Source organism: Rattus norvegicus, chromosome 14, assembly GCF_021556685.1.
Source record: "Rattus norvegicus strain SHRSP/BbbUtx chromosome 14, alternate assembly SHRSP_T2T, whole genome shotgun sequence".
Taxonomy (NCBI): domain Eukaryota; kingdom Metazoa; phylum Chordata; class Mammalia; order Rodentia; family Muridae; genus Rattus; species Rattus norvegicus.
The window spans coordinates 27035580-27048982 of NC_141547.1; the positions used below are offsets into that span (position 1 = coordinate 27035580).

The 13403-nt window shown below is 37.2% G+C and overlaps 1 protein-coding gene across 49 annotated transcripts in view; it reads right to left on the reverse strand.

The window, feature by feature from the left end:
* Positions 1-13403, reverse strand: part of Adgrl3 (adhesion G protein-coupled receptor L3) — a 781670-nt gene that overhangs the window by 344414 nt on the left and 423853 nt on the right. For all 49 annotated transcript variants that reach the window (XM_087582192.1, XM_087582189.1, XM_087582185.1 and 46 more), the window contains 1 exon segment: positions 8454-8563. In XM_087582192.1, coding sequence (XP_087438318.1) covers positions 8454-8563 — 110 coding nt within the window.

The following is a 13403-nucleotide window of genomic DNA, read 5'->3' on the forward strand; positions in this document are numbered from 1 at the left end:
ATACATTCATAATGTGTGGTATGAAGGACTAAATCATGTTGAGTTTCCTTCCCAGTCTTTGACTCTACATTGATATGATTTTGTGGAGGATGACATAATGACAGCTAGATTATGGGTTCTTCTTGGAAGCGAAAGGCCAGTGGTGTTCACATTATTGACAACATTAGGACTTTGGACAATGTTTCAAAATAACAAAATCTTAAATGTTAAAGAAACTAAATTAATTTAAGGCACAAACAGCAGAATTAGAGTATGGATTTAGTTCAAATACTTAAATAGTTACTGTCAGGAGTTTCTGTCTCTGCTTAGAAATAAAGAAATAATTGAATGGAAAGTCATCATGTTTATCTACTCATTAACCTAACTCATGTGATCACAGCCAACTGGTTCTACCTACTTGCTATTTTTGTGCCTTATGTAAATGCAATGTCTGTGATACAGTGAAGTTGCCTTTACTATCAATTTAATATGTGTCCATTTATTATTAATGTAGTCTTAAAGAGAATTAATTAAAATGGCATATCTACAAGAACATGTAGACTCATTCCAGTCATTGCATGGAAGTCACTGAATAAGGATAGATAGACACACAGACACACAAACTCAGACACAGATACACACAGACACAGACACACACACAGACACAGACACACACACACATAGATACACACAGACATACAGATGCACACAGACACACACACACACACACACACACACACACACACACACACAGTCCAACTCTCACGGTAACCCTACCAAGTGATTTCCATTTTGTCTATCTCTCATTTAATCTTCCTTTATATTTTATACTGGCCCCATATTTCATATCTACCATATAGAGTCATTCCATTAGACTTACTTTTCATGATCTTCTCTTAAAAAACAAAAAAGCTTGCCTGAAGAGACCTATGCTGGCCCAGCAAAGCATCAGCCCCTTCACAGTAGAATACTAAATACTTAATCCGCCAAGATAGCTCAGCAGGCAAATTGTCGATTACAAAGCCTGATAACATGAGTTTAATCGCTGAGATCCATAACTAGAAAGATAATACTGTTTACAAAAGGTGTCCTCTGACTTCCACACATGAGCAGCAGCATGCATGAAGACACGAACATATACACAGTAATTAAGGAAATATGTTAATCAGAATGTGTGTGTGTGTGCGTGTGCGTGCGTGTGTGTGTGTGTGTGTGTGTGTGTGTGTGTGTGTGTGTCCGTGCACTTAATTCCTTTGCTGAACTAACAACTTATTTTTTCTGGACCTTGGCCTTATGTGAGTAAACTCCTCAAGGACAAAATCTTTCCTTCTTTTCTTCTTACCTTTCCTACTTGGGCCTGTTGTGAAGACAAATATTTCCATTTCTTTTTCTAATTTATACACCCCCAGTTTTTACCTAAGTATCTGGTATGTGGTGAATAGTCAAGAAAGGAAAGATGGTTAAAGCAGGGCGTCTCCCAAGAAAATAATATAATCTACTTAAGGACGATTTCCATGCACAGCCCAAGCCAGCACACAGGGTTAAGAGAGGCATCTAAGGATGACGGCATAGAAGAAAGGATTCCCACTGATAGCTCCTGATTGTAAGCCAAGAGCCTTGGTGGTATAAATACTTTGTAATTTTGACATGTAAGGTTTAATTGATTCACCTTCAAATCTTTATATAGATTGTTGTTGCATATAAGAAACTGATAAAGAAAACTTCTTTGTGAGAACAAACAAGCAAACAGTCTCTGCTAGTGAGAAGAAGATGCAAGGAAGGGAAGGGCAATTTACTTTTTATCAATGGTTTTTGAGAAATTAGTATTTACATGGTCATTATTTTATTAAAAATATTTTAGTTAAATTAATGACTTTTAATTGACAGACAAGGGTTTCTTGTAGTTTTTCTTCTAGTAATGGACAATAATACCTTTCGAGGAGCCATTTGACCTGATATCCTTTTAAGTCGCTCCATGAATATTTATTTATTGAATATCTACAGTATGTCTGAAAAGCAGTTGAGGTATTAGAAACTAAAATAGTTTTTAATATTCCTTACTCTTCAAAATTTTAACAGGATCAGCTAGTTTCAGTGCAGCGAGTTGAGAAATACGCAACCACTTATTAACATACTAAAAACTAAAGTATGTATACATTAAAATATTCATCCATTTGAACATCACTTGCAAAGCTATTTAATTACTTAAAAGTACTCAATAACTTTAAAAACAGTTGGAATTTTCATCCTAAAAGTACAATAATGCCTTTTTCTTACTCTTAAAAAGACAAAACTAACAGCTATATAATTATTTCAAATATAAATTTTTCCATAATGCTCCTTATTCGTGTCTTTTTCCTAAAGATAATACCCACATCCCTATACGGATGGCTAATGTGAATAGCAGGAAAATCTTAAGTACTGTCGATTGCTTTAATCAAACGCTGTTGTGTAGGAGTTCTCCGAATTACGTGTATCCTTCTTTAATTTCTTAGAAAAAAAAACACAGGAGAGATGGCACAAATATGTAATGTGTGTTTACTGTTCTAAAAGAAAGGAACAAAGAGGTGGGGAGGAAAGCGGGATCCTGAGGAGAGACAGGCACTTCTGGTGGGTAATGTGCATGAAATTGTATGCCTTGGAAGAAACTCGATTTGTCAGCAGGATACAAAGGAAAGAGTCTCTCCTCAGAATACTTGGAGTGTGAGGTTCATTGTTTTATTGTTTTCTCCCTCACACAAGTGGTCCCTGTATCTGGGCTGACTGAAGGCAGCTCTACTTGAAGACACTGCAATCCTAACCTCAATTCAGGTCAGAAGGGGAGGGAGCTGGATAGGAGGGGAGAGAGGGGATCAAAAATGAGTGTTGGTAAATGGCCAGGTTTAACCCTCTCAGTATTTGGGTCATTTCCTGGGAAGAGAAGACCTGTTAAGGAGGAAAATTAGACCCTAAAAAGAAAACACAGACTCTATAAAACCCATAGTGGAACTAATGTGTGACAAGAACAGAAACATATATTGATTCAACTGCCCCAGATTTTATTAGAAACACAGTACCTGTGAACACAGTCGAGGAAAGACGGAACGAGGTAAGAAGACTTAGTAAAGGTTAAAACTGACGCAGTGGATAGGAAATGCAATGAGTACAAAGCACCCAAAGAGGTGAACTTTCCAGGTCCCTGCAGTCACTCTTTTCTTTTTCTTTCTTTCTCCCCCACCCCTCAATGGCATCTTCAAAGGATAGTGATAATATACAATTAATTGGGGTAATGTTTTAGGTAAAATTATTGTCCAACTATAGCTATGTATTGAGTCCTAGAATTCTGTTACAGATATAATTTGAGCAAGTAATGGAGTTCAGTGGTAGAGCATGGATCATGGTCAGGAAACTGGGCTTGATCATCAGTTTTGTAAGCATTTCCTGGTTAGTTTGCTTCCCTTACTTAATGCAATAGACAAAGCTGAATTTTAATCCACATTACATCTAATGTGTTTTATTATTAATAACATTTCCTATATGTTTCTGTTAAGCCTGAAAATAATCATATTATAAAAATCAATTTTGTGGGCTACAAAAGGTTGGTTCCATTGTTGCTCTTCTAGAAGATCTGATGCCAGTTCCCTTATCAGTTGGCTTACGAATGCCTGTCACCTCAGTTTCTAGGCACCTGACCCCTTCTGGCCTCCACAGGCACACTCACATATGTGACACACACACACAGAGAGATAGACACATAGACATAAATAAAAATCAATATTTTTGGACCAGTAAAATAACTCAGTGCATCTCATTGTCTGCTGCTATCCTTGATGACCTAAATTTAATCCTTAAGATCCACATGGTGGAAGACAAACAGGGACTCCTACAAATTATCCTTCGATCTCCACACGTGCACAACACACCAACACACACACACACACACACACACACACACACACGCACACACACACACACACACATGTTTAAAAATGTCATTATTTACTTGAGAATTACACGGGGTTTCCTAGTTAGTTTTGCTCTTTTTGACAAAAGACATGGGAACCTCATTTGACAAAGTATCTCCATCAGATTTTGTGTAGACAAGTTTGTAGGGTACTTTCAAACCCTTGACTGATAATGGACATGAAAGGATCTAGACCCCATGAACAATTAGACAACTGAGCAGTTGGTCCTGGGTGTTAGAAGAAAGCAAGCCAAGCCAGTCTTAGAGAATAAGCCAGTAAGTAGCATTTCTCCCTGATGTCCCCCTTAGTTCCTGTCTTCAGGTTCCTACCCTGAGTTCCTGTCCTGACTTCCCTTCATGATGCCCTGTAAGCTGCAAAAAGAAATGAATCCTTTCCTCTAATAAGCAGCTTGTAAACATGGTGTTCATCACAACAGTGAAAAACTAAATAATACATCATTAATGTGCCCAATGAAAGGAAATCATTAAAAATATTTTTCATCCTATCAATGACTGAGAAGAAAACTTTTATAGCTACAAAATGTACTGGTTTTGTCACAACAATGATGATACATCCTGGGAAATGCATCATTATTTAATCTGTGATTGTGTGAATGTCACGGAGTAAGTTTACATAAACGTAGACAGTAGAACCTATGATGCCCCTGTATGCCATAGACTCTGTATCTTAGACTACATACATGTATTATGTACTGTTAGGTCTGCAGGTGTGGCAAATGACATTGTGTATCTGGACACATCTGGTCACATAAAAGGTACCGAGAAAGACTCATTATAGCATTACAAGACAAGAGTCATATCGGTAACTTTGCCATGTACGGAATTCAGTGACATAGAACAAATGTGGAATCTATATTACATAGCATGTGGTTTTGTGTGTATGTGTGAGTGTGCGTGTGCGTGTGCATGTGTGTGTGTATGTGAGTGTGCACAAGTGTGCTACATTGGCAATCATGTGTATTTGAGTGTCTATCTACGTCGAATATGAGTAGACATGTATGTGTTGTGTATGTCAGAGAATAACTTTGGTGGTTGTTTCTCAGGTGCCATTCTCTTTTGATAGGTTCTTTCCCTAACTTAGAAGCCAGGCTTTCTGACCTGAGAGTCCCAGGGATTTGCTTATCTCCATCTGCCTTGCCAGCATTGGGTTGCAAATATAAACAGATTGACCTCAGGTCCTTAGGCTTAGAAACCAAGCATTTTACAGAAAAAGCTATGCTCCCAGCTCCCAGCTCCCAGCTCCCAGCTCCCAGCTCCCAGCTCCCAGCTCCCAGCTCCCAGCTCCCAGCTCCCAGCTCCCAGCTCCCAGCTCCCAGCTCCCAGCTCCCAGCTCCCAGCTCCCAGCTCCCAGCTCCCAGCTCCCAGCTCATGCTCTTAAGTTTAAAATGGAACTGGAAATATCCATTTGTCTAGCAAATAGGCTATGGTCTTATGTGGATTGTTCGTTTAACCACTGAATAGAAATTTCAAATGTAATGCTTAAACCATAAATCTCAAGTTACCCTAACACTAAATCTCAGTAGATTTCACAGTTTTCTCTAAAACAAACTAAAATCAATTTCTTAATTCACTCTAGATAAGAAGCTCATTATAAGTTACAGGTAGTACATATATGAGGCACACACTGGTTTACACTCTGCCATTTAATGTTGTATTTGGAAGTACAAGCTTGTGGTGATTTCATTACCCTTTAATAACTAGCTAACAGGGATGCAAACTCTTTAATGGACAGCTAAGGGATTATGAAGACAGGATTGGATCTCTGGGACACTTGGATTCACCACATGGCATAACTGTGTAGGATGATAACAAATAAAATCAAATATCTTGTAAACATACCAACACAACATCTTTAGGACTAAATATTACAGCTTTTAAGAGTGGATATTGGAGGCAGATAATGTCTTAGCTCTGACTTACACTACACACAGGGCATATCCAGCACGCTGAACATAGGGTTCGTCTACGGTGAAATGGTGCTGTTCATAATTTCTAGGGACACTCTTGTGAGAGTGAATACGCTAATGTGTGCTAACCTTTAACCCCTGGGATGAAAGGCATGTGGTGGCATCAATAAACCTTACTAATGTTAAGCAAGTGACTCCAGCATCCCCAAAAGCATACATTTCATGTTTAAGAAAGAGTTGAGTATTGATCTAAATCAGTACTTAGTAGATCACAGAAGGTCTGCAGAGGGGAAGCTAGAATATGTTAATGCTTGTAGGGACTGAAAAATTGTCTACTTTTCAAGTAATCAGATTGTATTATGAAACCATGATTCACTGTCCTGTAAACGAATGCAACTTGCCAATAGGTTTTGATGTTTTCTCATTCTCTTGAGTGAGGGTCTCATGTGTCTCAGGCTGGCCCGGAACTTGCTATACCCTTCAGGATCACCTTGAACTTCCAATCCCCCGTTTTCCAACTCCTTGGTGTTTGTATTACTATGAGGACCACCATGCGTGTTGTATGGTATTCTATGGCTCAAACCCACCGCTCTTTACATTCTCAGTAAGCAACTCCCTCAACTAAGCGGCATCTTAGACCCGGTTTATGCCTTCTTTGGATGATTTTCTTTCTAAAATCATATTTGGTTTGTGAACTGCATTCCAACTCTGCATAACAAGTGTATCGAAGAGAATTTAAACACCATTCCGATATACATTGCAAATTCATGTAATATAGAGTCGCTAGTGGGTATGTCTAACTATGTAAGTCTTCATTAAGAAAAACAAGATAAGTAACATTCTAAGAAATGTTTTTAAAGCATCCAGAGAACTTTATGATTATTGGAAACCTCCAAATACAGATATTAAAGAATCACGTTTTCCATCTTTAAAAATTTATGAGAGAAAAGACATGGTTCTAAATGCCCAGCTTTTGAAAACTGCGTGAGCAACATCTTATGTATATGGGCATGACTTCTGCAGAGGACATTGCAGAATGACTCTGGAAGAGTCTCTTAGGGCTGTTTCACATCCTCAAAGAAAGCTGATGAAATACAGGAGAGCGGCGAGACAGCTGTGAACTGTTTCATTTCCTTAACAAATTATAAAAAGGAGCACAATCTGACATTTTATCTCTGCTTTCGTGTTTCAAAGTACGAAATTTGGAATATTAATGTATGTTTTACGGAACTATTTTAGAAATGAAATCTTGCCTATTGTGTATATTTTTTTCATAAAACATCTCTGTAGCTCTGCGTTCTACACACTTCACCAAGTTCTCATTATGCAAGCAACGTAGGAATGTCTCAGTTCAAAGATGGTTTATGCATTTCATTCCATAAAATATCACTGGTCAACAAAAAATGGTGAGTAGGAGTTTTAGACTTTTCACAAAAGCCCCTGTGGAGATGATAATATATGAAACCCAACTGAGAGTTCAATTAAACCTATACACTTAAACACATTTTTCAGAACAAGGAATATTAAGTGGACGAAATGCATTGAATTCACACTATCCACTCATGCTATAATGACTCAAAAATAAAATTTTATCCCACCTCGTTATTATTTTCAAATTATAATTCCTTTCTTGTTGGCCAAAGTTCTATTTTTGAAGTGTGAGCATTCTGGCGCATGAGTAATGTGCCGTTTCTTGAAATAAGCACAGAAGAGAAAGCTGAGAGAGCTGTCTCTTGGCACAGCAAACCTGCTGATCCCCAGATATTTTTCTCCTTCTGAGACATCAAAGGAAGTGGGATCCTGGGATTTGTTTATGATCCCAGGTGTTCTCTGTCTCTCTGGCATGAGCTGAATATCTAACACCACGAGACTACAGGATTTCCTGTGTGATTTTCACTACAAAATCCCATGAATAATTAACTAGTAAAATAAAAAAAAACTTTTGTGATGATGAATCTTCCTTTGGGATAAAAAAAGTCAGAAAATGCTCCATTTTAGATTATTTCATTCTTCATTACTCCTGAAGGGAAAAAAAAACCACATTACTGCCCTATACCATGGCTGATCTAAGGGCTGCAGACATACTCCTTGGGAATGTATAAAACATACTCTGAGGTGTTTCTTAATCCATGGTCTCCTTTCACTCTCCAGTTTGTACCCTGTGAATGGACATACATCTGATTTTCAAAGGTTGACAGTATGTAAAACTTAGATATAATTACTTTTAATCACACTGAAAAAAATCGATTGTGATGGGTAGAAGTGTATAAAAGTGTATAAAATTTGCATTTATATTCAATTTCTACTTGTGCAGCCTTGAAGAGATTCTGTGTGGACATGCTACTTCCTCTGCTTTCTTAAGGCATCGCATGTTCTTGCATTAATGACCTGGTTACCGTGGGCATTCATGTACATTATCATCAAAATCATGTATCATCAAAATTAGATGCTGCAGGGACAGGCAATGAAGGAAGAGTCTGGACCTGTAAATGTCACATCTGTTGCCTTCTTTATATTTATGAGGTATTTCTATGTCATTACAGAGAATGCATGCAAATTAAAGAATAATATATTTTAAAAGAAAAATAGAGAAATATACATACTGTAAGGGACACATTCATACTGCACTTCAAGGTATTTATATGTTCCCGGACATGGGTCTGGAAATACATCAGGACCTGCCACCACTGCACACTGGGTTCTGTTATTGCATCTGAAATCAAAAGAAAGAAATAGTAAATGTATGCAAGCTTAAATGATTATGAATACCAACACTGACGTTACTCTGCCTTCTAGCTACATACAACTAAAGAAGTTTTGCTGACTTAGGACATCTGACTTATTAAAGGAAGTTCTGCAGTGTGCTTTAACCATTAAAACACAAACATCTATCTGTGTATTTTCCTCATGGTAAGTTATATTTGATTGAATAGGGCATAATTTTGAAGTAGCACTTAAGGATTACGAAGCAATACAATGTCATCCCTAACACGCTGGCAACGTAAATACTTGGCAGAATTATTTGAGAGGAAAGACCTCCTCCCATCTCAAAAATGATGCTTCACAGAATATAGCTAAATATTTTCTTAGTTGTAAAATAAATTCAATGAATGCAAAAAAATTCACTTTAAACAAGTGCAAGGTTACCCTTAAAACTTTTATTCATGCTTAAATGTTCAGTAAAGCTTAACATTTAAAGATCAGTGGGATTCAGTCAATCAAGTCTGATTTTAATCCTCCACACTCATTAGGTAGAAGGCAAAACTAAATTCCATTACACCTTGGAATGTGTACTGAGACACATGTGAGTACATACAGAACACTAGCAAATGCAAAGCTCTCTTAAGCGTATCACTTAAATAGAGAAATATGTTTATTCTGAGCAGTTGTTATTAACAGCATGAGCAACACCATTTTAAAGACCTGACTATCCACGTTTTCACATTCCATCTAATAATGACACCAAACTCATAGAATACATGCCATTTACGCCAGTAGTATGTAATTTAAAAGGGAGCTTTACATCTTTGAAGATAATGAGAACATTTCACTATTATAACAAACATACCCTCTTGGGTACTTATATAGTATTAGATTAAACCAATTTTGGCTGATGTATCCTTGAAGAATAACTATATATAATTAAATTCAATCACCTCTGAAAAAAGAATCTAGCTCATAGTGGCCTCAGTACATGGTACATAGTAAACTATGGTTAATGGATTCCCAAGCCCATAACATTGGCATGGTACGGATAGATTGGCCACACTGACAGTTTTATGTTCTTGCTTATTTGTTTCAGGTATGAAAAACAAATTTAGCACTAGAAGAGGGCTAAGTTTTCCTATCACTTTCTTAAATGTTTCATTCCCTGATGCAACCCATGCCTCAGACGACTACTTGGACCTTGAAACATATATGAAGTAGCAGACACAAGATTCAGTTTGATTTAGACTAAAAGTTTATTTGCACGAGACTAATATTTCTAATATTGAATAAGGATTTTGTTTAGTCCAAAATTAAGACTGAGTAATTATTGAATGCCTCAAACTGAAAAATATATTTTATTTTATGACTCAAAGACTAATTCAAGTAAAAAAATAAAAGACCATAATCAGGCCAGTGTTTAGCCTGAAGAGTTAACAAGTCCTAATGTTCTTCCCTATAGATGTGACGTCTTCTCTCTTGGCCAGGCTTCTGTATCTTAACGTTAAGGTAAATGTGAATGTCATTTAACATACAGGACAATAGAATATGCTAGAGTATACTAATGAACAACAACACTTCTTTCCTATTACAGAGAAAATCCAATCACAGAATATATGTCATATTATTAAAGATATTTTTAGTAAACCAAAAACAACATTCACATATTACACAAAGTATGTGTAGATTAATTATGTGCACTAAAGAAAAGTTAAATATCTTCACTGACAATTTTAGTTATTTCTTTATCTTACTAAATGTACATCTAAGTTGAGCTTGTAAGCAATGAGACAGTACAAGTGAACAGGTACCACATCTAAAAATCCCACGTGATGATGTATGTACTCGTCCTATAATTTCTACTCTTAGAAAAGTTTACTACTTTAGTTCAGAGTGCTCTGAATATCGAAAGAAGACAAGCATGTTGCAACCTATGAAATGTTCTCTTTACCTCAAGTACATTATAATTTTTGTATAAGACATGCCAGAATCATAGTACGAGGTGTTTAAATATTTTGAAGACATGCTAGATTTAGAAATCAAATGGAAAAAAATCTTTCCTCTTAGTTTGCTGCTTGTACCTCAGTTACTAAGTCAAAAGCTTTCGAACAATTCATAGTTTTACACAAATTTCAAAATCACAAGTAAAGTCATTCTAATATAATATATACAAAGGGAGAAATAAAATCCAATGTTCTTATGTGCTAAATTTACATGGTGCATTGTTTGTCTTTAATATAAATATAAGTTAAAAATTATTTCCAATATTCTTTAAATCTTAAACTACAGATATTTTAAATTTATGACAAAGGAAAAAAAGACAGCAGTAATATGTTCAAGTACACTTTAATCCACTAATAAAATGAAAACTCCCTAATCATGAAGCATTTGAGGGATTATTATTATCGATATTATTTGCAGTCTTGCTTTTACTAGATAGTTTATGTGATTATCACTTCAACTGTAACATTAATGTCATTGGAAGATGACACTGATAAAGGTCAGATAGAACCCTAAAAGAAAAGAGTCATGAAAAAAAACCACCAAACATCCTTTTGTTGTCTAATAGCTCTAGCTAGATCTTCAAGTACTATATTGAATAGATAGGGAAAGAGTGGGCAACCTTGTGTTGTCCCTGATTTTAGTGGGATTGATTCAAGTTTCTCTCCATTTAATTTGATATTGGCTGTATGTTTGCTGTATCTTGCTTATATTATATTTAGGTATGTACCTTGAATTCCTGATCTTTCCAAGACCTTTAACATGGAGAAATGTTGTACTTTGTCAAAGACTTTTTCAGCATCTAATGAGATGATCATGTAATTTTTTTCTTTGAGTTTGTTTATACAGTGGATTATGTTGATGGATTTCCATACATTGAACTATCTCTGCATTCCTGGATGAAGCCTAATTGATTGTGGTGAATGATCATTTTGATGTGTTCTTGGATTCAATTTGTAAGAATTTTACTGAGTATTTTTGTGGTAGGTACACAATGGAATACTACTCAGCTATTAAGAATGATTACTTCGCAAACTTTGTAGGCAAATGGATGGAAATAAAAAAAATCATCCCAAGTGAGGTAACCCAGACCTAAAATGACATACATGGTATGTACTCACTGGTAAGTTAATATTACTCCAAAAGCTCAGAATACCAATGATGCCACTCAAAGACCACATGAAGCTTAACAAGAAGGATGGCCAAAGTGTGGATGCTTCAAACTCACTTAAAAGGGGTAGCACAATAATCACAGGAGGGTAAGGGGGGAAGAGACATTGACAGGAGAGGGAATGGAAAGAAAAGAGGGCGGGGGCAGCACTAGGTATGGGAAAAGGCAGGATAGAAGTACAGAAGGCTAGGAGAATGGATAGAAATACGTAGCAGTGAAGGGTGGAGAACTTGGGGAACCATTAGAAAATCCCAGGCGACAAGGACGCAAGAGGCTCCCAGGACACAATGGCGGTGACATTACCTGAAGTAACCAAGAGCAAGGAGATAGAGCCTGAAGAGACCACCTCTGGTCCATATGCCCTTCAGTAGAGGGATGGGACCACTCAACCATTTCAAACTTGTTAACCCAGAATTGTCCCTGTCTAAAGGAAATGCAGAGACAAAAGTGGAGCAGAGACTGAAAGGCCATCCAGAGTCCACCCCATTGAGAAGTCCATTCCATCCACAGACACTAAACCCCAATACTATTGCTCATGCCAAGATGTGCTTGTGGACAGGAGCCTGGTATGGCGGTCCTCTGAGAGGACCTGACTAAGACAGATGCAGATACTCAAGCCAACCATTGTACTGAACCCAGGGACCCCAAGGGAAGAGTTATGGCTAGTGCTGAAGAAACTGAAGGTGACTGCAACCCCATAGGAAAAACAACAGTATCAGCTAACTAGACATCTTAAAGCTCCCAGAGACTAAACCACCAACCAAACAGTACACATGGAGGGACCAATGGCTCCAGCCCCATATGTAACAGAGGATGGCCTTATCTATCACAGGAGTGATAGGGATAGGAGATCCTTGGTCTTGTGGAAGCTTGATGCCCCAGAGAAGGGGGGTGCAAGAGCGGTGAGATAGAATAGGGTAAGTGAAGAGCAAAGGGGGCATTCATGGAGGAAACTCTGGGAAGGATGATCACTTTGAAATATAAACAAAATTATTAATAAATTTAAAAAATCCACCAAAACAACCACCACCACCACCACCACCACCACCACCACCACCACCACCACCACCAACAACAACAACAACAACAAAATATCAACAGAAAACTCATGAAACAGGAGTTTTAATTAATATATCAGTAATGTTTGTCATTTTCTTATATCACAGGGTGGGTGAGCCTATTCCAAAAACATATTAGGTATAGTTATGGTTGTTGTTTCTGTCAGTGTTATTATCATTATCCTGAGTCAGCAGTTTTGAAACAGGATTGAATTCAGGTAAATGGGCACATGTGAAAAAAACTATCAGTGCAATCAGAGCGACACCAAGCAACACGTAAATTCTGTGCAGAAACAGCAGATCATATTGTCACGTAAAGGTATGGCATATCACCCATAAAACCTCAATCACAGGGTAAATCACAGGGCTCTCACTCTTAAACAAAGACTCTAGGCAGCTAGAAAAAGCAGCGAACAGAAGTATTCTTCCACAGGGTTGAGTCGATCAATTGGTTATCCAGTACCAAGATGCCAGCTCTGAAATCATACATACACAACCAATACTAAACAGACTCAGCAGATTGTATGTGTAGACATGTTTTTGTGTATATGTATGTTACAATCACAACTAAACAGAAAAGGTCATGAACCTGAGAGGGAGCAGATAGGGTACATGGG